The sequence below is a fragment of the Nomascus leucogenys genome, chromosome 10 (genome assembly GCF_006542625.1).
Source record: "Nomascus leucogenys isolate Asia chromosome 10, Asia_NLE_v1, whole genome shotgun sequence".
Classification (NCBI taxonomy): domain Eukaryota; kingdom Metazoa; phylum Chordata; class Mammalia; order Primates; family Hylobatidae; genus Nomascus; species Nomascus leucogenys.
The window spans coordinates 37,595,553-37,620,632 of record NC_044390.1 but is presented as its reverse complement, the minus strand read 5'-3'; the positions used below and the strand labels follow the sequence as shown (position 1 = coordinate 37,620,632).

Below are 25,080 nucleotides of genomic sequence, written 5' to 3'. Positions count from 1 at the left end.
CTTGGTGTCAGTAAACCGGGGAGGGTGTGTGGCGGAGGTGGGAGGGCAGCCCCCTCTTTCGCCCCTGCTCAGGGTCAACGAGCTCAGCGGCCGCCCCTCCCGGGACTTGACTCTCCGAGGTGACCCTCGCACAACTAAGTTATCTACATGATGAATTGGGGGGAGGGGAGTGGCTAAGTCGCTGGGATCGAGAATGGGGGGACGGGGACGCAGTACTGTCTGTGAGCAGCCATTCAGTTCGAAGAGCTGAAAATGCATTTATGTTTAGGGGTGCGCATGGCAGGGGAGGGGTCTCTGCGGCACTTTCGGCCGGAGAGCAGCAGCCGTAGGTTGAGCTGTAGGGCAGAGGAGGGGCGCCGCGGGGGACGGGGAGGGGAAAAGGTCGCCGGAGTGGAGCCGAGGGGAGCGGTGCAGATGGCCGGAGGGGGCGGAGGAGGGCGAGCGGAGGCCGCCGAGTTTTCCGGGGAGCGGAGGGGCGGCTGCGCGCAATCCGGAGAGGGGCCGGGCGGGAGGTTGGGTGGGGGGTGGGGTGTGCGTGGCCGGGGCCGGGGGAGCCGGGGGCGGGGCCTGCGGCGGCGGCGGCGGAGGGCGGTGGAGGGCGGCGGGGGCGGGGCCGCGCGCCGGCGCCTGTGTGTGAGTGCGCGGGGACGCGCGCGGGGGCGCGCGCGCGGGCCCGGGAGAGGTTCCCGAGCTAGGCGGTCCTCGGTCCTCGCGGCGCTTCCAGCTCCCCGCGCCCCTATGTGAGGGAGACGGGGAGGCCCGCGGCGCGCCGGGGAGGGCGAGGCATGTGCACGGGCCGGAGGGTGCTGCAGCCGCCCGAAGAAGAGGAGGACGGCGGCGAGGAGGAGAGCGGGGGGCTCGCGGCGGCGGGCCCGGGCCGAGGGGATGCAGTGGACTGTGTGTGTCTGGCTGTAGCAGACGCGAGGCGGCGACGAGGCGCCGGGGACCCGCGCGAGGGGCGGCCGGGAGGCGGCGGCGGCGGCGGCCGCCAGAAGTAGCAGGACCGGCGGCGGCGACGGCAGCCCTGAAATGCATTTTTCTCTCCAGCGGCCATGTTAACCAGGAAACCTTCGGCCGCCGCTCCCGCCGCCTACCCGACCGGTAAGGAGGCCGTGCCGCCGCGCCGCCCCCCCGGACCCCCGCCGGCCCCGGGCAGCCCCTGTGGCGCGGGCGGCCGCTGCCTGCGGGACCTCGAACAAAGTCGGCGGCGCGGCGCCGGGGAGCCCCCAGGCGGATGACGCGCCCCGGGCTCCATGCAGGGTTGTGCGCGGCCCTGAAGGCCCCTCCGAGGGGAGACCTCCGCCCGAAGAGGCTTCTGCCTGCCGGGGGCCCGGGCGGGGACCGTCCAGGCCTGCCGCCCCGCCCTGCGCTGCCCGGGGCTTGGTGTGGCCGTGGCTCCCTGCTCAGCTGTCCAAACCCACCTCCCGGCCGCTGGCCGTCTGCAACGTGGGCCGCCAAGCCCCGGCTCGGCCGGGCTCCCCCGCCGGGTCGTGAACTCGCGCGCCAGGGCCAGACTTAACTTTGCAGCTACCCGCGCCCCGCCCGTGGGTGTGCGCTGGGGAGCCGTGACCCGAACGCCCGTTTTTACTGCCCCGGTCTCTTCCTCCGTCTTTCCCTGGAAGAGGGTTGTCGCTGCCCAGTGGGGTTGGGGGGGTCTGGGTGACTTTCTCCCCCCTGACCCTCTTTTGTCTCCTCCCGCACGTGGCTTCCAGGCCGAGGTGGGGACAGCGCCGTTCGTCAGCTTCAGGCTTCCCCGGGGCTCGGTGCGGGGGCCACCCGGAGCGGAGTGGGGACCGGCCCGCCCTCCCCCATCGCCCTGCCGCCTCTCCGGGCCAGCAACGCTGCCGCCGCAGCCCACACGGTGAGACCCAGCCCGCGGGCGGCCCGGGCGGTGGGGGTGGGAGGGGCCCCAGGCCGAAGCACCCGGACTTGGAGGGGTCTGACGCCGGGAGAAGAGGGGTCGAGATACATGCAGCCCCACGCCCCGGGCCGGTAGCCTCTCCTCGACGCCGCCCTGGTTAAGTTGGGCGAGCCCAAAGCTGCAGCCACAAAGGAAGATTCGTGGCGTGGGCCCCTTACTTCCCCTCCGGAACTCGCCCACCCATGAGCTCCTCTTCCTAGGAACTTCCTCCGTGCTGCTTTCCTTCTTTCCTCATTTTTCGTCCTTGCATCCCAGAGTTCCCTTCCCTGACCCGGTAAACATCTCTGTCCTTCCCCCACCTCCCCGTGGGTAGTGGGTATTTATAGAAACAGATATGTGTTAGGGGACAGCCAGACCGGCCTGCCCGGAAAATCGATCCCCCAAAGAGCCTCCCAGGCCTGGCTCCAGCCAGCAGGGAACATCGCCAATTGTACCCCGCGTGTGTAAGCATGTTTTATGAGTGCTACAGGTTTGAGCACAGCAGAAATTGTAATTAACATTAACAAAAATAAGAGCCGCCGCAGCAGTCAAAACAAGCCACCCCTGTAGGATTGTGCAGTTGGACATTATTCGAAAGGAAAGGGCAAGCGTTGCTTTGGAGGTGGGAAAGAAAAAGCACCTAACAGGTGCTGTGGTCTCTGGGAGGGGAGAGGCCAGCGTGGGACTGGTTGCTGGTGGCTGCGGAGACTGGCAAGCTGGATTCGACTTCAGCATGTACCTTTTCTCAGCTCCCAGGGATCACCCTTTGATGGTGATGGCCAGCCTGGAGGAGGTCTGCACTTGGAGGAGGTGATGGTTTGGAGGTCTTTTTTTCCCGATTGGATTTTCCTCAGTAACAGCCTAAGATGGTTCAGTGTGAGGGATGCCTGCTAGAGATTGGTTTTATTTGCCAAGTGAAAACTGAGTTCTTGAAGAAAAGGCCATCTCCGGCCTACAGGGGAGTAGCTCTGGGGACATATGGGGAAACTTGTTTGTCAGAGAACTGTGAGGGGATGTCTAGACTGTAGTTGCACCTGTTAGACTTGGAGAGATGTGTGCAAGTTTCGTAGGAAAATGTTTTGTTGCTGTTATTATCTTCCCCCTCCCTCTGTCTGTCTGTCTGTCCTGACACATCTGGTCCCAGGAGCTGGGAATTCATTGCACAGAAGTTAACCAACCTGTGTTGGACTGTGGATGGTATAGTAGGATGGATGATTCTGTATGTTACTGTTAAGTGTTCTTGTCACAGTGATATTTTAGTTAAGGAACTGCCATTGATTTTAGGGGTTTGGATTTTTTTGTTTGGGATCATCTGACAATTTGCAAAATGTAATACCCAGTTTTTTTCTGTGTGTTGATGTAATCACATGACATGGTGTGAGCTGGAAAAAGAACTATTTGGTTTGCATGTGGATTCCAATTTTGTAAGAATGGGCTTTGCTTGATCAGAGCCTCTTTGCAATTGAAATACATGTAAGGAAAGTAGACAAAAGGACAAGTCTCCACTGGAGGGAGAGCCTGTGGTGCACCAGAAAAGGAAGGATGTGAATGTGCTTCTCAGTACTCCTCATAATGGAGGCCTGTATTTTGCTGTGGCATATGCCAGATTTACTTGTTTTTAACGTGTGTAAACTTCGGTATGCTGTTAATTATTACATGCTTGACTTTGAAGGTGTGAATTTGGGTTATGATGGTGGTTTAGTTTTGATTTTATTTCTATAACATCGCAGATTTCATAGTACATAAAAGGTTACAAGGACCACAGAGTTTATCTGGTTATATTCTTTCAATTTATAGATGAGGAAACAGACTCAGACAAGGTAACTGGTTTCATCAAGATTCCCCAGCCAGTTCATATCAAGGCCAGAATAAAAGCCTACATCCTCCTGCATCTAGTTTTAATATACTGATGGAGACTGCTAATTCTAGGAAACTGTACTAGCCTCATTATAAATGCAAGAACCTTTGTAGATCCATATTCCCATAGGTCTGTCAGATTTTTATAAATTTTTAGTTGTTATTTCCAGAGTAATTTTACCTAGGAAGAACTTCCAGAATGAATGGGGGGCGGGAGGGCATTAAGGAGATAAAAATGATCTTGTCATAGGAGCTTGCCCACATTTTCTCTTACAGGTGATATAGTAGGCAGGTTAAATATATGATTATAAAGATTATAAACTTTGGAATTTATCTAGTCCATTGCCCTTTTATTTTACATCTCCATGCATAAGTTGTTTTACACTTTAGTTATTTCTGTTTGTGTGAGAGAGAGAAGTGCACCCAATCACTATCTTCCTATTATTTTTCTATTAATGTTAATTGGCAGTTATTAATAGAAGTATTTTTAAATTCAAAAATAATAAAATATGTTTAACTTTTGTAACTGTTTTACTATGTAAAACACTCTCCAGTTATCAGTTTTACCTTTATAAAATAATTCAAATTAAAATACACATTTAAAAAATGGCAGTATTTGAAGAAGAAAAAGTAGACATTTTTCTTTCTGACAGGTCCACACAGACTGTCAGAATGTTTGAGGAGGAGCTAAAATTCCAGTCTTTTTGGACTCAATTCTATTACCATAATACTATACAGCATTTCTATGATGACTTCAGAAAAGTTTTTAAACGCGCAAGACTATTATCACAATGAAATATCTGTTGTTTGCCATTTTCTTATTGGAAGAAATGAAAACTACCAAACTGGTTAGACTATTGTTTTTATATAATATTTAATACCAAAGTATTTGATGATCAAAGAAGCCTTTGCGGGTCTCTCGATTCAAACCCATAAATTGTAGCTATTTTAACAATTGTATTCATTATGTTTTTATTTTTTGTTTTGGTTTTTTTGAGATGGAGTCTCACTCTGTTGCCCAGGCTGGAGTGCAGTGGCTCCATCTCTGCTCACTGCAACCTCCGCCTCCGGGGTTCAAGCGATTCTCTTGCTTTAGCCACCCAAGTAGCTGGGATTACAGGCGCACGCCACCATGCCCGGCTAATTTTTGTATTTTTAGTAGAGATGGGGTTTCATCATGTTGGCCAGGTTGGTTATGAACTCCTGACCTCAAATGATCCACCTGCCTCAGCCTCTCAAAGTGCTGGGATTACAGGCGTGAGCCCCTGCACCCGGCCTCAGTATGTATTTTTAAATGTGACACACTGTGCTATACATTGGCGTATCGGAATAAGCCATGATCTCAGACTTCAAGAGGCTGAGCTGGAGGGAGAGGTTTTTAGTATCCTTAAGTTTATGATGTAGTCTTGACATATGTATTCTGGAAATGTTCTGGCATTTCCAGTCCCTCAGCACCCCTGCCCCGCTCTCTGCCCCATTTTTTATAAGTCAGTTAATTGTGCTTTTGAGCTTGATTGTGATTTTAGAGTCCTGCAATGTTTGAGATTCAAAGTCTTCTTTTGCTAGAGCTTCTCAAATGAATCTCTAACATCTGGAAAGCTTTTAAGATTGCATGTGTTGCTTTTAGGTGTTTGGTTGATGTGTTTGCTGCAAGTGTTTTATACGTGGTTTGATTGATGTGTCTGCTACAGGTACTTTATGCTTGGAGGTCCTTGGCCTCCAACTCTGTGCGGATGCACTGCAAGCCTAACGTCTTGTGACTTAGGTCACCAGGGACGTTTCTCAATTCCCTGGGCCTTGCCTTCATGTTTCCTTATGAAGGTACACAATGTAGTTCTCAGGAACAACTCCAAGAGAGGCAAGAGTTAATAAGGAGGATCTATTGGCATGCGTTCCTCCATCCCAGAGATATTTATTGAGGTCTTACTATATGCCTGGGTTTATGTTAATGAGGACTTAGAAACATAAGAGGGGACCCAGCCTTGGAATTGCTCACAGCCAGATGAGTACATCTGATGTTAAAACAATTGCAGTAAAGAGAGGTAAGTGTTAAAGGGTGAATCACCTAGGTATGAGAAAGGAGATTCCAAGAAACATCTGGAAAGGACAATAATAATGCTCTCACTGACTGACTACTAAGCACTTTACACATATTACCTTACTTAATCCCCCTAATAGCCCTAATGAGGTAACTTCCTTACCTTCTTTTTGCAGACAAGGGCACTGAGGTTAACAGAGATGAAATAAATTGCCCTGGGTCACACATTTAGTAAATGGTGGAGCTGGATCATTTAATGTGTGTCTAACTGAAAATCTACCATTATGAAATGTGACCTCACTAAAAGCAGAGGAGTGTAAAAGTGCATGGTGTTTTTTGGGTCCTGGGCTGTCTAGCTTTGTTCCTCTTGGAGAGAAGAGTGACAGTAGTTGATGAGAATAGAAGGACTCAGATCATTTAGCCTCTACATTTTAGAGCCTTGTGTTCTTACTGGTAAGTTCTTGCATTCACTATGGAAATAGGTTACAGCCATGGGCCTTGGGCAAAAGCAAGAGTGGTCTCAGGTTGAGACTTTTAAATAAGACTCTAGAAGCACTATGGAGAAGAGATTTGAGGAATTCTAGACTTAGAAGCAAGGGGGCATGTTATGATGCCACCTCAGTTGTCCCAGTGAAAGACATCAGGAGAGTGAGATGAGGCAGTGTTGATGGAAAGGGCCTGGGATAGTAATGATGCATCTTCTTGGTGACTTGGGAAGGTGAGGGAGGTGTTGAGGTTTTCCAGGCACACAGTGCAGAGGATCCATTCACAGGTGGATAGCCTGAGTGACACATGGAGGGGAAGCCTTCTTTTAATCAAAAATCGAGGATTATGGGAGTGGGAAACTGGTTTGTTAGAAAAATCACGAGTTAAGTTTGAGTTGCTTATGGGAGAGGGAGCTGATCGATAGTTGGATATGTGTGTCTTCCACTCAGGAGATAGCACCTTGGCAGGTCTGAGCTCAAGGAACAAATGTGCAAACATCAGGCTGTGGGCAGTTGCTGAAGCCCTGGCTGTGTTCAAGATCAGTTGCAGGGGGTTATGGGAGTAAGAAGCCAAGAGAATCGAGACTTGAACCCTGGGGAACTCTTGAATCCACCTAAGGTTAGGTGGTGATGCTGCAAAGGAGACCAAGAGATGGCAGTTGGAGATATAGAAGATGGTCGTTTCTTGGCAGTCTCATTAGTTTTAGTTACTAAAACATTTGTGACCATGTATTAAATTATGTGAAACACAAAAATTGCTTGAAGTAAATTTCTGAGGCTTGGTTTTACTTTGCTGTGTTTTTAGAAATCTCTAAAGCCCCAAGGTTAATTTTGTCCCAGTGAAGAGCTTTATGCTTTCATTACATGTATACAGATAATGTGGATTTTTCTTCTGAAATATCACCACTCCACTCTGAAGATAATGGTTCTATAGGAGAGAGAGATTTTGATTCAGGCCCCTTTATTCTCTACAGTTTGAAAGACCACAGTGGACAGGAGAGGGTGCAGGGAGCAAGGCTGGGGAAGAAAAGCATGGGACAAGCCTGTACCTCTTTTATATATGCCCAAGACTTGCCTGATTCATTTTTATGGACTGCCCTCCTTTTGGCATAGAACAAGGGTAAAATAACCTTTCTAGCTACTGTTATTGAATATAAGGTCACGTAGCATGGAGAATCATCTATGAGTGTGATAAAAAAGCTCAGTTATAAGTCTAAGAAATGATATCCCTGAGCCTATGAAGTCACAGTCAGACAGGCCCCAAGTATTGTCTTCTGTTTTGTTTTAGTTAGAAGTGGGCAGAGAGGAAGCTCACACTCCACATAGTCATTGTGCATATTATGTATCCAATAAAGACAATGTGAACGTCTTGGTCTGCTAGTAAGAAGGAGTGGTGGAATTTCATTTTATAATCCAGGTGTTCCCAAATCATTTTTTTGAATTACTGTGTTACATATACAGAGCCCTTCTGCTCTTTCAGTAGTATGTAAAGCCCCAAAGGTAGGATTTAAAAGGGGATAATAGGATACTGATGGCAACGGACTTCATCTAGTTAATTGTAAGTTCCTGGAGGGCAGGGACTCTGTCACTTTGGCAGCCAGCCTTCTGTTAATACTGGTTGACTGAATGAGGTGGATTGTGATGACAAGGTGATGTAAGATTTCATACAAAAATCACCTACCAGGCTGCTTTAAGACTTGGGGTTGTCCAAGGCAGGAATTCCTAACTGGGAGAGGATCCTGACTGCCAAGTCCTCTCCTACCCCTTGCCTCTCAGCAGCCATAATGCTTAAAGGAAATCCCAAGAAGATTCTCAGTAGAGGGCTGGGGTCCCTTGGTTCACACCATTGATAGAATTTAGACAGGAATGTTCAGGGATGGCATACATACCTGAAACAGAGGTTGCTTCTTTGGATTCCTATTTGGAAACCTGAGTATCCCAGCAGCTTGTGGAAATGGACATCTTCAGAGAGCTGAGCCACTGACCCCTCCAGAGGAAGGCCAAACAGTGTGGTCGTTGCTTGGTTTGTTGGGCTGAATGCCTTAAATGGTTATTACAGTTAGTAAAGCCTGGAAACTTTTAAAAATAGGTTAGGGGTTCATAAGATACTGTGGTGCATATCTGCATGGGAATCTTTCAAGTCTAAAAACACAGGGTTTTTTTTTTTTTGTCACTGGATCATGTGTGCACTTAGGTTTCATCAGATTTTCAAGGAAAGGGGAAATACTGGTGATGAAGTGTTTTCAGGATACAGCTGTAGGTATTAGGGAAAGACTAGTGAACAAGACAGACATGGTCCCTGTCTTCATGTTAATAAACTACTAGATGAAATATGAAAGGTGCTGTGATCTGGGGATGGAGGAGCCAACATAGAGTCTTATGTCTGCATGTTTTTTTCTGTATCCTGTTTCATTTTTATATCAAATGTGGATTGAGTGGAACACCTATGATGTGCCAGGGCCTATACTAAGTGTTAGATATAGAATGATAAAGTTATGGTCCCTGCCTCCACGGGGAACCCTGAGTATGTACAGCAAACCATCTTGTCTGTTAGGCATGGCATTTATGAGGTCCATTTTTCAGGACCACATGTTTTGTGGCCTTTACTCAAACCAAATGGGATTTTGTAAAGGTGAGGTGGTGGGGGGCGTGTTGTTGTTGGGGGTTACTTATACCCCATTTGAACAGACACCACTTCTTTTCTATTTATATTTCCTGTCTAAATTCCAGATTGGCGGCAGTAAGCACACAATGAATGATCACCTCCATGTCGGCAGCCACGCTCACGGACAGATCCAGGTTCAACAGCTGTTTGAGGATAACAGTAACAAGCGGACAGTGCTTACGACACAACCAAATGGGCTTACAACAGTGGGCAAAACGGGCTTGCCAGTGGTGCCAGAGCGGCAGCTGGACAGTATTCATAGACGGCAGGGGAGCTCCACCTCTCTAAAGTCCATGGAAGGCATGGGGAAGGTGAAAGCCACCCCCATGACACCTGAACAAGCAATGAAGCAATACATGCAAAAACTCACAGCCTTCGAACACCATGAGATTTTCAGCTACCCTGAAATATATTTCTTGGGTCTAAATGCTAAGAAGCGCCAGGGCATGACAGGTGGGCCCAACAATGGTGGCTATGATGATGACCAGGGATCATATGTGCAGGTGCCCCACGATCACGTGGCTTACAGGTATGAGGTCCTCAAGGTCATTGGGAAGGGGAGCTTTGGGCAGGTGGTCAAGGCCTATGATCACAAAGTCCACCAGCACGTGGCCCTAAAGATGGTGCGGAATGAGAAGCGCTTCCACCGGCAAGCAGCGGAGGAGATCCGAATCCTGGAACACCTGCGGAAGCAGGACAAGGATAACACAATGAATGTCATCCATATGCTGGAGAATTTCACCTTCCGCAACCACATCTGCATGACGTTTGAGCTGCTGAGCATGAACCTCTATGAGCTCATCAAGAAGAATAAATTCCAGGGCTTCAGCCTGCCTTTGGTTCGCAAGTTTGCCCACTCGATTCTGCAGTGCTTGGATGCTTTGCACAAAAACAGAATAATTCACTGTGACCTTAAGCCCGAGAACATTTTGTTAAAGCAGCAGGGTAGAAGCGGTATTAAAGTAATTGATTTTGGCTCCAGTTGTTACGAGCATCAGCGTGTCTACACGTACATCCAGTCGCGTTTTTACCGGGCTCCAGAAGTGATCCTTGGGGCTAGGTATGGCATGCCCATTGATATGTGGAGCCTGGGCTGCATTTTAGCAGAGCTCCTGACGGGTTACCCGCTCTTGCCTGGGGAAGATGAAGGGGACCAGCTGGCCTGTATGATTGAACTGTTGGGCATGCCCTCACAGAAACTGCTGGATGCATCCAAACGAGCCAAAAATTTTGTGAGCTCCAAGGGTTATCCCCGTTACTGCACTGTCACGACTCTCTCAGATGGCTCTGTGGTCCTCAACGGAGGCCGTTCCCGGAGGGGGAAACTGAGGGGCCCACCGGAGAGCAGAGAGTGGGGGAACGCGCTGAAGGGGTGTGACGATCCCCTTTTCCTTGACTTCTTAAAACAGTGTTTAGAGTGGGATCCTGCAGTGCGCATGACCCCAGGCCAGGCTTTGCGGCACCCCTGGCTGAGGAGGCGGTTGCCAAAGCCTCCCACTGGGGAGAAAACGTCAGTGAAAAGGATAACTGAGAGCACTGGTGCTATCACATCCATATCCAAGTTACCTCCACCTTCCAGCTCAGCTTCCAAACTGAGGACTAATTTGGCGCAGATGACAGATGCCAATGGGAATATTCAGCAGAGGACAGTGTTGCCAAAACTCGTTAGCTGAGCTCATGTCCCCTGATGCTGGTAACCTGAAAGATACGACATTGCTGAGCCTTATTGGGTTGAAAAGGAGTAGCTCAGACCTGTTTTTATTTGCTCAATAACTACTCATTTGTATCTTTTCAGCACTTAATTTTAATGTAAGAAAGTTCTTCATTTTGTTTTTATAAAATACATGAGGACAATGCTTTAAGTTTTTATACTTTCAGAAACTTTTTGTGTTCTAAAAGTACAATGAGCCTTACTGTATTTAGCGTGGCAGAATAATAACATCAGTGGCAGGCCACTGATTACTTCATGACTGCCACGCATTTACAGATTGGTGTCAAAGACATTCACTATGTTTTTGTGGTTCATGTTATATCCTCCCCAGGGTGACAGCCCCTTAAGGCCCTCCTTTTCCCTCCATGCTCCAGGTCCATGCACAAGTGTAGCATGTACTGCTTCCGTTTTTCATAAATTAATCTGGGTGTCGGGGGTAGTGGGAGGAGAACGATCAGAATGAAAGTGATATTCTAAGAAAAACTGTACCTTAGAGATTTTTCTCTAGTGCTCAAATACAAAATAAGATCCCCAAGGTTTAAACCGCCCAGTTAGCATTCTGATATTCTAAAAGCTGGCAAAGCAGCTTTTAGTGGGTAAATGGAAATGGAAACGTGTGTGTTCCTCCAAATTTTCTAGTATGATCGGTGAGCTGTTTTGTAAAGAAGCCTCATATTACAGAGTTGCTTTTGCACCTAAATTTAGAATTATATTCCATGAACTGTTCCTCCCTTTTCTCCGCTTTTCTCCTCTCTGTTCCTCTTTTAATACCACACATCTGTTGCTTGCATTTAGTTTGTCTTCTTCCTTCAACTGTGTATCCCAGACTGTTAATATGGAAAAGAGACATTTCAGCTGTGATTATGACCATTGTTTCATATTCCAATTAAAAAAACAGCAGCCTAGCTACTTAAGGTGGGGATTTCCATAGTTCCAAAGAAGATTTAGCAGATTAGAGTGAGTTCACACTTTTCAGGTGCCACTGTAAGGTTCTCTCAGCCTGGGAAACTATCAACTCTTTCTTTAAAAAGAAAGAGGGTTGAAAATCCTCTTGATGAACAGAAGTCACTTTGGCTGTTCAGTAAGGCCAATGTTAACAACACGTTTAGAGGAGGAAAAGTTCAACCTCAAGTTAAATGGTTTGACTTATTCTTCGTATCATTAGAAGAACCCCAGAGATAGCATTCCTCTATTTTATTTTACTTTCTTTTGGATTGCACTGATTGTTTTTGTGGGAATGACACTTTATCTGGCAAAGTAACTGAGAGTTTGGTAAAAGAATATTTTCTTCTCTGAATAATAATTATTTTCACAGTGAAAATTTCAGTATTTTATCACTAATGTATGAGCAATGATCTATATCAATTTCAAGGCACGTGAAAAAAATTTTTTAGTATGTGCAATTAAATATAGAAAGATTTCTGCCTGTTTGGACAATAGGTTTTGGGTAGTACAGATTAGGATAAGTAAGCTTATATATGCACAGAGATTATCATATTACCTGTAAATTGATGTACAAGTACTTAAAAGCATGGTCCCCAGTGAGGCCAAGAAAGTTTCCAGTTAAGTTCTTTAATAATAATCCTACAGTTTATCTTAAGAAAAAAAAAAAGGTTTGAAAAAAACACTTTAATTTAGGCTTCGTTGGTTGATGGTGGAAAAAAAATGCTCAGGAAATATTTCAGATATTTGCCAAAAAACCAGGAATAAGGTTAGCTTATTAAAATAGTGATAGATATTTGCTTTACTATTTAAGGTGTCACTGATAAATTAATTTGTACTTCGGTCTGTGTTTAGAAATTATAGCTTCTTTTCCCTTAGTCAAATTCTTTAGCATATTATACACATTTCTGTGTAATCTGTGGAAGTGCAATAATGTTAGTTACATTTTAAATAATGCTCATGTGACAATACTCCCAATCAATGGCTTATAGAATTTAAAGATCTGTGTATTAGATTTTGGCTTAAAGGCATGAGAAGTATAAGACTTGGTTTGGTGGCTTTGTAAGACCACCAGCCTCTTAATGATGGTTAGCTTCTTTAGGTCATTAAATCAATAAAAACATATAATGCTGTTTTCCTCTTCTAATGCTCCTCTTCCATTTCCAGTTATCTTCACATTTACATTTAAATATACAAACCTGAGCCTGCTATTATTAATTTCCCTATAAAAAGATGATACATGTGAAAATTTATAAATGGACTAATACTGCTTGTCTTTCCCGCACCGCACAAAACTGGTTCTTAAGATGCCAGCAATGAATTTGGGACTATATTTATAAATGGAAACCGGAAACTTTTATACCAAACTGTAATAATGTGCAGCACTGTGGGGCTTTTTTTTTTCCCCCAAATACAGTGAAATTTTTTTATTCACAAGAGCTGCCACATTTCAGCATTTAGTGATAGAGCTGCTTTAATAAAATTCTAGTTTGATTGTCATGTCAAAAAAAGAAAAATGTTACATCTTTTGTGATTTTAAAACATAAATTAATGAAGGGCTCTGATAGGCTATTAGGAGTTGGCTTGGAAACAGTTTTTGGTCTCACAGGTTACCATTGTCTGGGGATGTCTGAGCTGTTTTCAGATTTAGGAATAGCACAGTGTTGTCTTGTCTTTGGCAGTCTCATTTGGCTGTTTCTTGCACCACCAGTGTGTTCATTACCACTTAAATATATTGCTACAGCAGTGGAACAACAGAGTGGTGCAAGACACTGTAGATTAACAGTAGAGGAGAAATTGTGCCCTTAGTGTTAACAATGTGCCTTTTGTTCTGAATGCCATGTTGTAGGGCATGCATTTTTTGGCCTCTTTAACTCTTTGAATACTAGTCAGTAAGGATGGAACCCATCTCTGCAAAGATACATCTGTCTTAAATATCTAGTTACAGGCCTTAATAGAATCCATAAGGCATGACTCATCTTCAGGCACTGAAAAAAGATAACCATCAGGTAGTGTTACACAGGGACTTCCTATGTTTAAGGGGTTAAAGATGGTCTTTGTTGTATCTTAACATCAGACTGATTTTTACATTTTTTTTGTTATGCTAACACTAGACAAAAATCAACTGTATTTGTAAAAATTTACCTCAAACCATTTAATTTTATAGTGTGATTAATCCCAGGGCATTTGGTATGAACCAAAGTGCATTCCTTTTATATGTGCCTGGCTCTAGTAAGGATGGCCAGGGATTTTTACAATTTGGGTGCAAGGCACTTAAGCCACTTTTAAACTTAATGGGTGGTTTGGGGTCGTGTTAAATGACTCCATTAGAATGTTAGAAAACACTTTAGGCATCAGTAGCATTGGGCCATATTGGAATCCTAAAGTGTGAATTATTTTAAGGAGAGCATTCATTTTTGTAATTTTTTTCATCAAAAATATTTCTGGTAAGCAGAAGACTTTTTAAAAAAACTGATCTGGTCTCGGTAAAGGTTTTAACATTGCCCAACATAATGCTGTAATAGCATTTAAAAAAGTATTTGTGAACTCTTTGTTTCTTAGGGGCTTGTACATCTCTCTGCTATGGACATATACAAAATTAATTGTAATTATACTCAGCTCAACTGCTACAGTTATGTCTAGGCAGTGGCTTGGATTTTTATCGAGCAACAACTTAGACACGTGACTGTAATATGCTGCAACTGTGTGTACTGAAAATATGTGAAAATGGTTGAATGTGGACTGTGTATATATGTATGTAAAAATTTCTGTGAGATGCTGCTGTCGCCACTTAACATTAAATATGTTCTAGTGGATTTTAATCCTAGTGGCCAGTTCTATGATACTGTATGTATTATACAGCTGATGACAGGAGTAAGACTGTTTAGTGAATATTTGTTAAATTTTATTGTTGTGGCCAGAGATAATTTCAGAATAAAATTTTAATGTCCTACCTTACTTTTCTCCCCTTTCTAACTATAATTTAACTCCTGATCTATTTCTGGTATTATCCTTTGTCAGTTAGCCTGGAGAGGGTTTAGAATGCAAAATGGATAGCTCTATATCAGGGTCTTGAGAAGTTAAAATAATTCATTCTACTAGTTTGTTCATAGCAATACTTTATTAGTTCAATATAAGTATGCGGATTCCAAGTGGAAAAACAAAGGTTTTAGTAAGTAGCTCTTGCTTTTCCTAGGGTATTCTATTCCTTTACCTGTCAGATTTTTGTGTTAACTTTTTTATATATAGCCTCTGCTGTGTTCTTTATTATGCTAGAGCTTCTTATCTTCTTTTATTTTAACCTTCACGATGATAGTTAAGCTGGGGGAGCAGAACCTGTCAATTATTCCCCACCAGTCTTCATTCTTTTCTCTGCACAAGTTCTGGTAAATTATTCTAATGTGCTCTAACCAGTTCCACCCAATGTTTTTTAATGATTATGAGTTTGCAGTTTTTGTGCCTGGTGGTCTCTGTGGTTCACATTTTTTTGTGTTGTAGTGTCTCCTGCCTTGGTTGGCTCAGAAAATAAGGCCTAGGAACTGCAGTTAGCTCATGATTTGTCAAGTTCAGTTAATACCAAGCTAAGAGTTTACTTACAGATGACAGCAAGCAGATGCTCTAGTAATTCGTCAGACATTGCAGGGATATTGTGTAGTCAAATATTTCCCTCTTGTGGAAAGAACTACCTCACATTATTATTTATTTCCCTTCTGTTACCAACAGCCAAGGAATTACTTAGTGTGGCTTCCTGCATCAATACTGGGATATGCTGAAACAAGGGAATGCTATAAGAGTTCCCAAATGCCTTGTCATGGCCTGGGCCATAGATTTTTGTTACTGCTAATCTTGCTTCTTAAAGTTCACACCCAGTGCAAAAAACCCAACCAGCACAGCACACTAACCCCAAAATCCAATATATTTAGAAATGTAAGTGTTAAGAAATGTACATTATGTACAGAATTGAAAATTGGTGCTAAAGTGGCAATGTCAATTTAAAATTTATTGTCCAGATCTGACTGACTGACTGACCCAGTCAGGAGATTATAGTTCCTACTCATTCTCTTTCCTTTTATCAGATCTTTCAAAAGCTCTTTTTAAAATTGATCAATGTGCTATTCTGTTTGAGTCTCTACAGTCCTATCCCTTTTGGAATCAACAGCTACACAAATAAATATTCTTGGAACTTCAAAGTTGCCTTCAAACTAGCTCTAGAAAATGTCCCTAGTTGACATTGGTGTTGGTCTGTTAGAAGGGGAAATTGATTTGACTACTTTGTGTTTTGAAAAGAGCATTAAGAGGGATTTGAGGAACGTATTTGTAGCTTTCTTTTTTTTCTTAGGTTTGAATTACACTTCATTTCCTTTGGGTTATTAGGCAAATAAATGCTTGTCATTAGTAATACTTAGCACTGTCCAAAATGAAAAATGACTGCCAGTGTGTTGCACATACATAAGAAAATTGCATCTTACTGCGAAGTCTTTGGTTTGTTTCCTTATTTGGTTTGACTTTGACTTACTATTCTGCTATGGTCACATCCTTAATATCTGTGGTAAATTTCCTATATGTATGGGGTGGGAGCATAATTGCCATTCCCATGTGTCTCAAGGAAGCTTAATGAGGAAATATAATGAGTTAATACTAACTCTTCTGAAGAAAGCTGACATTTTAGGAGTATTAAGTCATCTGTCATAAGGAGCAGCAAGAATATATTATGATTGTATCACATGTTCCAGAGAGCATTACCCCTTACATAGAAAGCTCCTTAGAGATTTCATGGTGTTGGATGAACATCAGTTTATCCTTATACATCCCTGTGAGCTATAATTATCCTCATTTGATATTTGAGGAAACTGAAGTGACTTGCTCCAAAGTGACTTTACAGAAACATTGCAGTTTGAGGCTTAGGTTATAATCAGATAATTTTGGTCTTGGACAGTAAGGGAAAATCCATAATACACAACACACAAAAATTTAGAAAGCGAGGGAAGTTGAGCTAGCAATGGGCATTTCTATTTAAGTTCCATCAGTTTCCAGGAATATTTTTCAAATGGGACAAACTAAAAAGTTGAGGACTAGAGCATCGTAGTCTCTAAGTGCACCTAATAACTTAATGCATGTGCACACACCCTCAGTTAATTTGTAAGAGAGTGACTTCTCATTGTTATTTGTGGAGAGGCTAATTACAATAGCTTCATTCTTTATTTTCTGTGTTCTTAAATTTTTTTTTACATTTGAAAGTATGAAAATACTATTTTTGACACTTTACTGATTCTCAGGGATTATAAGTTAAATTTTACTGACTGTAGCAGCAGGTAAATCTCTTAAATTTACTCAGGTTTCCTATCCTTTGCCTCCATATTTAAGAAAATAAAGAATGCCTGCCAGGGAAATATATAAAAATAAAAATTTCAAATACAATTTTAAAACACCAATTTGTAAATAAACCAATTTTACAAACTAAAATATTGTGTCTTTCCTTGCTTTTTATCCCAATTTATCTCCCCTCCTAAGTTTGAGGAGTTTTATATATTAAAGCTATTTCTTCATTTGTAAAAATGAAGTATGCTATTTGCAAAGCAAAAGCCCATGAAAAGCCCCAAATCATTTAAGTAAAGCTCATTGAATTGTTTTCAATTGTTTTGGGAGAAATGTAACTAATTATAAGCAATTTATGTGGACCTGCAGCAAATAAATGTATGAGTAAATTTGGGCTAATTTGTCATCTTTTTATCTGAAGAGGAATACCCTACTTAATTTCCCTTGTCTGTAAAATTGAGTTTATCAGAATTTCGGCTAGGGTAGCTTTAAGTATATATATAAAAATTGCAGATGGCATTTATTTGTCAAATATTTATTAAATAAGCCTCCTATAGCCCAGAATCTTGTAGGCACTAGGGATATATAATGCGAACAAAACACACAGTGCCTTTTTTAGGGAGTGTTTAGACTGGTTGGGAAGGCAAACATTATATGGATAGTTATATGAACAAATACATATTTTACACAACAAATACTTTGCATAGTTGCAAAGTAATAAGTGCTGTGAAGAAAAAGCACGTTGTGCTGAGTGTGTGTGCAATGTTACCTTGTATGGATCAAAGATGGCCTCCCCAGGAAACAAATAGCTTTTGAGCTGAGGAACAAAGAGCATGAATAGAGACCCTGTAGCTAGAGGAAATAAGGTGAACAACTGAAGGCAGGGCCACGTGGTCAGAGCCCAGAGAATGAGATAACTTGGTGTGAAACGAAGGTGATGAGGTGGTTGGGAACCAGAACATGCCAAGCCCTGTCGGTGCTATTAAGGATTTTGGTCCTTACCCTATAAGCAAGGCAGCCACCAAGAGATTTTTGAGGAGGAAATGCCATGAGCAGATTGGCTTTTCCTGGCTGTCTTTATAGGAAAGTACTGAGAAGGGCAACAGTGGATGAAGGAAGCCCAATTGGAAGTGTTTGCAAGACATGGCAGACTGGCCCGCGGGATGGGGATGAACATTTAAAGAAAATGGATTTGAGGGCTCGTAAGGATACAGAAAAACAGATGCTCTCTGATTTACAATAGGTCAACTTAAAATTTTTTGAGTTTGTGATGGGTTTATGTGGTATTGAATGCACTTTCAGTTTACAACATTTTCAACTTCGGGTGGGTTTATCAGGAAGTAGCCCTTTCATAAGTCCAGGCCCATCTGCATTAAGGTGGAAATAACAGTGATGTCTCTTTGTATCTGAAAAGTTGTTGTTGCTATTTGTGTCTGGTTTGCTACATTGCATCAAAAGGAATCACAATATCTTATTTGTTTCAGAAAAGGAAGGGTTGCAAATTAATGCCTTTGGTTACAAAGTATGAAGCACTGATACACTATCTTTTGCTGAAGATTTGAAGCCTTTGAGTAGAATCTTGTTTATTAATTCATTCAAATTCTTTTAAGGAAATTTTAAATTTTAAAAAGATTGTAAAAATGGGGTGGGGGGATTTTACATAATAAGTTTTTATATTAAGACTAAAATGAATGAAGGGAAGAAGGGAGGGGGGGAGAGGGAGGCAACTAGATTCGTGAGAAAGAATAACAGACTAGGAGGTCAGCAAAGGCCGCTGTGGCCTAGTGGTTGAATGTGGTGTTCTGAAGGAGGAAGGAGCTCAAGAGCAAGCAAGGCAAACTCCTTCTCCCCCTCCCTCCCTTTCTTCTTCCCTTTCTTTCATAGAAATTAAACTTTTACTCTATAAGATGGTATATTTGGATTTGGCATATTTGAGTTTACCAAAACAAAAAAAAAATTATAAGAAGTGAAAGCGGAGGAGAAGGAGGAGATCAATCACTGCCTTTGAGGACGTTATGTTTAATTAGGAAGACAAGATTAGACAGAAAATATTAAGTTTAGAACATTGAAAGATGAAATTCAGAATAAGTGCAAGTCATTTGTGTTGCTCTTGGATAATAATAACTTTAAGAAGGTGGGTATCCAGCCAGGTCTTGATGGAATTCAGATTGAGAGAGAGAAAAAGGATATTCTAGGAGAAGCAAATTGCTTTAACTGAGGGATGTCATGAATCATTCATTTATATGTTATCCAGTATTTACTGAACACCTACATGTATAATTTTTGGCATAATGCAAAGGATGGGCAAAGAGACTGGGTTTGTGGCAGGGTGAAGAAGGGAGAATAATTTCTTCGGAAGGTAGGCCTTGTCCTGTGGTTTTCTCAAATGTGCCATGTTGTAGCCACAACACATGTGCTTTCTCTGTCTAGAGTGCATTTGCCAATCTCTGCCTCATCCTGTGAGACTCAGCCCAGACCAGATGTCATTGCCCCTACAAAGTCCTCTATAAGCTGAGGTTGAGCAAGATCACCCTTACAAAAAGCTAACACTGGCAATCTCTCTGCCAACTGCAAGGTGAGTAGAACTGAGTTGAGAAGGCAGCGGAATCCTCTCCCCTGTTTCCCTCCATCCTTCCCATTGGGCACACACTGGCAAAAACAAAAAACAAGTGATGTCTGAAGATGCCATTTTAGTAAGGGAGGTACTTGTTAACCAGACAATCATAAAATGTTTATAGTTTGTAAGCAGTGCCCAGCATGAGAAGAAGCAGCTAGATTTGTGAGAAAGAATAACAGACTGGGAGGTCGGCAAAGGCCGCTCTGGCATAGTGGTGTGGATGTGGTGTTCTGAAGGAGGAAGGAGCTGAAGAGCAGGCCAGAGCACGGGGTGGAGACTTGCAAGTCTGGAGTCTGGTGAGCCAGGGAAAAGCTCGTGCAGGATAAGGAGGGAGAGAAATGCAATGCCGGATCTTGGAGAAGGCCACACAGACCGTTTGGAGGAGCTGGGAATTTATTCTGATTACACCAGGAAGCCATTGATGCATTTACAACAAGTTAAAAAACAAAAAACAATCATTCTGGTTTCCTACGGAGAAAAACTGGAGGGGAGCCATATGGAGATGGTGCCACTCCATGAGACAGAGGACTTCTAACCATCTGGGAGGGGTTGAGAGAGATCATTTGATAGAAGAATGGTCCTCCACCAGTTCTGTTTAGGAAGTGAAGTGAGGTGGGGATAAGGCTACGCAGGATTCTGAGGATACCAGTTGTGTTGCTATTTTTGTAATTGAAATAATGTAGGCTGCAAAAAAGTGTCTTTACAGTGTGACTATATAAAAATTACAGATGCCATGTAATTATAAAGGACATTTAAAATCAGTAGGAAAAATGCTAATATTCCAGTGGAAAAAAGAGACAATAATACCTTCAAAAAATTTACATGAGCAACATAAATGGACCAAAAAAATTTTAAATTATAAATCAAAGTAATAAAAATTAAAGCCATGAGTTTATTTTTAACCCACAAAATATCAACAATTAATTAAACCACCATGTTTATTGCTAGCAAGGGTGTGGAGGGATATAAAGCACTCGTTCGATGCTGCTGGGGCATAATTAGCAGAGTCTTTCCGGAGGGCACTTGGTCATTTGTACCAGGAGCTTTGGAAATGCTCGTTCATTTATACCTGTTGATTCTACTTCCAGAAATTGGTATCAGAATCCATGATGTAAACAAAGAGTTATGTACAAGAATAATCATATCTACTAGCACAAACTTAGAAAAAAACCTTGTATCTATTAACAGAGGATTGCTTAATAAATTATAAGTATATGAATTATGAACAATACGTTTACAGTGTAATATTAAACAAAAAAAGGGGGGCACACAAGTGAATGTCCTCCCTACCAAAGCAAAAAGACAGAGGCAGAGATGGCATTGGGAAAAGAATTAGAAAGAAATACAGCAATGTATTAACAGATAGCTGTTACTAATTTTAATTTTCTTACATGTTTTTCATCAGTTTTCACAATGACCATTCATATTTTAAAAATATATTTAAAAACTCAATACATTATTATAAAGAAAAACATTTATAAGGAATAAATAAAACCAAAAGAAAACTGCTATGGACCAAGTAAACAGAGCACTTTAATAATAGGGAGGAAATTTGCTTCCTGGCCTATTGAACCATGTGAACCAGTTCCTACATTTCCAGGTACTTTCTCACTTCTGGTTTTCACCAACTGGAATATGGCCCTCTCCTTGGCCTGGCTCACTTCTCCTGTCCCCATGTCTCAAGTAGCTGTGCTTCCTCCCTCTGCCCTGCCTGTCCCCCTCACTCAGCCTTCATCAGATGAACTGAGAGGCTCCTGCCATCTCCCATGTTCATCTCAGTGCCTACTTTCATAGACCTTAGAATTGAGTGGTCAGGCTGGTTTAATTGTCACACTTTGGGTTCCTTGAGGGCCAGGGACTCTTTCTTGCTGACATAAAGGTACGATCCCCAGGGACTGACATAAAGTTTGGGACAAAACAGGGCCTCAGTAAAAGTTTGTGAGTGAGTGAAGTCTTTGAGGAGGGGGTTCAAGAGAGATATGCACAAAGGAAGCCATCAGAACCCTTTGAGAAGGAGTTTTGGAGAGAGTGCAGGAAATGGAACATACTACCCAGTGCCTGGAGGCTGGTGGTGAGGAAATGGCTTGGTGGGTACAGGCCCACTCATGAATGTCTTGGCCGTGAATGTGGGGAGATGGAGAGAAAGATGATGAGCAAAGGTGGAGCAAGTGAGTATTTTTTCCAGGTAGGCAAAAGTAATCAGTCTGGTGCTTTCTTCTATTTAAACTCTCCACTGACCTCTCATCACACTAAGGATGACATGGGCAATTTCCTTGACATGTCCTTCAAAGCCCTTTGCGACTGGGCTCCTGCTTCTTTCCAACGTCATCTGGTTCCATTCTTCCCCGGCTCAGTGCATTCCAGCCACATGTGCTTTCTGTGTGTTTCCTGAATGTCTGTCTCATTCCTGCCTCAGGACATTAGTACTTCCTGCTCCCTCTGCTGAAACCCCTCTGCCCTCTCTCCTTGTGCGGTTAATGTCTTACTGTTTATCACTTAGATCTGACACTATCTGCTTAGATAGTACTTCCTTGGCCACTCTACCAGTGCCCATTTCCCCCACCCCTAGTCCTTCTCTGTCACGTTACCCTGTTTATTTTTTTTTTAAGTGTCTTAAAAAAGACACTGATCAGTGTCTGGAAAAAACTTGTTTATCTGTTTAATGATTGTTTATTGTCTGTCTCCCTCAATAAGTGTAAGTTACATTATGCTAGTTCTTGTTACCTCTGTATTTCCTATTGCCATAAACAGCACTGGCATGCAGTAGGCTTTCCACAACTGTTTATTATTGAATATAAAGGCTTATGTGTGTTGGAGGAAGTAAAGAAGAAGCCAGTGGAGAGGGAGAAATTAGAAATGTTATATGCCAGGAAGGCAAATAGGTATCATTTCTAGTGCCAACCTTGAATGCTTGGTAGTGGCTGCCTAGAACCCTGCCTTAGGATTATGCAGTTTCCTCAGGGTTCAGCAGAAAACAGTGCTATAATTGATTAACAATGTCTTATTGCTAATTAGCAAATTCTATAGGCATAGGAAGGGGCAGTTTAGTGGCTGAATAATAGACTTCTATTTCAGTGTGCATTGCTTCAATTCTTGTCTTCACACATGGACATTGTGTTCAGGATATGGCTGAGACTAGATCTCAGTTAATGTATAGGTGGTTGGGTTTTTCCTTTACAAACCTGTGTAATATGAAGAGCACAGATGCTTTTATATCATATTATTATTATTATTATTATTGAGATGGAGTCTCGCTCTGTCACCCATTCTGGAGTGCAGTGGCAAGACCTCGGCTCACTGCAACCTCTACCTCCCGAGTTTAAGCGATTCTCCTGGCCCAGCCTCCCAAGTAGCTTGGACTATAAGCATGTGGCACCACGTCCGGCTAATTTTTGTATTTTTAGTAGAGATAGAGTTTCACCATGTTGGCCAGACTGGTCTCAAACTCGACCTCAAGTGATCCACCTGCCTCGGCCTCCCAAAGTACTAGGATTATAGGCATGAGCTACCACACCTGGCCATAGTATAATTTACTAATTTGTTCTTTAATGTGATATTTGTCCATATGTGTGTATGCCTTCAGTGGTATGGGAAAAGGACAAAGTATTTCTTAATCATCTTAGTCTCCTTTTATACTTTCAGTGCTTGATCTTTTGGATGATATCAGAGTGGTAGCTACTTCTGGGTAAACATTCATTAACAAGCCTCTGGCCAGCAATAAGAGGTGGCCTCCCTGGGATGACAAGGTGGAAGGGAGCTGCAGTTGAGTTGTTTTCCTATTTCAGATACTCCCTATCTCCTTTTAGGTTTGGAATCTGCAAGTCTCTTACCCTCTAGGCTAATTATTTCCGTTTGAGAGCAGTGAGGCCTTTTATCAAGATGGCTACATTCTTGTGTGTCCTGACCCACAAATGATGAGTAATGGTCTGATTAGCCAGTGACCTTCACGAATGATAAAAAGGGAACATAAAGTTGAGAGGTTTTTCCCACTCTGGGAATCAGCTTCTCTCTGGACTTTTTTCAAGACATGCTCCCTTGTAACAAATAGTACATCGCGCTTATTTCTTGTCTGATCCATGCATCCTGATATTTTGAAATGAGAATTTTAAAACCAAGGATGGAGTACTTGACCCCCAGGCCCCTGACCAGGATCTACTCAGCACACACTATTTAATAGTGTTCAGATTAACTTCTGGGCACCTGCGAGCCACCACAGTGCTGCCATTTTGATAATCCCATGGTTTAGAGGTCCTGACACCATGGCACTTCCACCTTTTACTCTGAGTAAGCACTCATGTTGCTATTCCGTGAACCAGTGCCAGAGAGGAAGGTTGGTTCTCTGTTTGGAAGTGGCCCAAGCTTCTATTATAACCACTTTGGGAAAAAAGGCAAAAGAGCAGCTGTCCTACACAGTGTCTTTCTCCTCTTCCTGCTGACCCAGTCTGAGCTCAGACTTACCGTGATGCCCTCATTTGACCTCGAGCATATCACCATCAGGGGTTTGCAATTCAAAGTACAGCATCACAGCATACAGAACAATGGCTTGGCCAAAGATGTCCATGTCCTTATCCTCAGAACATGTGAACAGGTTAGGTTGCATGATGTTTTGACTGCATTGTGTTTTCCCAGAATTCGTATGTTGAAGCCTAACCCCCAATGTGTCTGTATGTGGAGATAGGGCCTTTAGGGAAGTAATTAAGGTTAAATGAGGTTGTAAGGATGCTGTTTGTATTAGTCCATTTTCACACTGCTGATAAAGACATACCCAAGACTGGGAAGAAAAGAGGTTTAATGGACTTACAGATGCACGTGGCTGGGGAGGCCTCGCCATCATGGAGGAAGGCAAGGAGTAGCAAGTCACATCTTACGTGGATGGTGGCAGGCAGAGAGAGTGAGCTTGTGCAGGGAACTCCTCTTTTTAAAACCATCAGATCTCATGAGGCTTATTCACTGTCATGAGAACAGCATGAGAAAGACTTGCCCCCATGATTCAACTACCTCCCACCAGGTCCCTCCCACAACTCATGGGAATTCAAGATGAGATTTAGGTGGAGACACAGCCAAACCATATCATCCCATTCCTGACCCCTCCCAAATTTCATGTCCTCACATTTCAAAACAATCATGCCTTGCCAACAGTCCCCCAAAGCCTTAGCTCATTTCAGCATTAACTCAAAAGTCAACAGTCCAAAGTCTCATCTGAGACAAGTCAAGTCCCTTCTGCTTATGAGCCTGTAAAATCAAAAGCAAGTTAGTTACTTCCTAGATACAATGGGAGTACAGGCATTGGGTAAATACAGCCATTCCAAATGGGAGAAATTGGCCAAAACAAAGGGGCTACAGGCCCCATGCAAGTTCAAAATCCAGCAGGGCAGTCAAATCTTAAAGCTCCAAAATGATCTCCTTTGACTCCATGTCTCACATCCAGGTCATGCTGATGCAATAGGTGGGTTCCCATGGTCTTAGGCAGCTCTGCCTCTGTGGCTTTGCAGGGCACAGCCTCCCTCCTGGCTGCCTTCATCGGCTGGCATTGAGTGTCTGTGGCTTTT

General features: G+C 43.2%; 1 protein-coding gene across 2 annotated transcripts; it reads left to right on the top strand.

The window, feature by feature from the left end:
* The first annotated feature begins 629 nt into the window (after window positions 1-629).
* DYRK2 (dual specificity tyrosine phosphorylation regulated kinase 2) lies at window positions 630-19,407 on the top strand. 2 transcript variants are annotated; one of them, XR_004031942.1, is made up of 4 exons: window positions 630-1,101; window positions 1,713-1,861; window positions 9,011-10,754; window positions 19,345-19,407. XR_004031942.1 is itself a non-coding variant. In XM_030820031.1 (3 exons), exons 1-3 carry the CDS (start codon window positions 1,053-1,055, stop codon window positions 10,616-10,618), a joined length of 1,806 nt encoding a protein of 601 aa, XP_030675891.1. In that variant the 5' UTR covers window positions 630-1,052; the 3' UTR covers window positions 10,619-17,061. The 2 variants fall into 2 exon arrangements, 1 of the variants encoding a protein (XP_030675891.1); XM_030820031.1 differs by lacking the exon at window positions 19,345-19,407 and having other exon boundaries at window positions 9,011-17,061.
* Window positions 19,408-25,080: the final 5,673 nt, after the last annotated feature.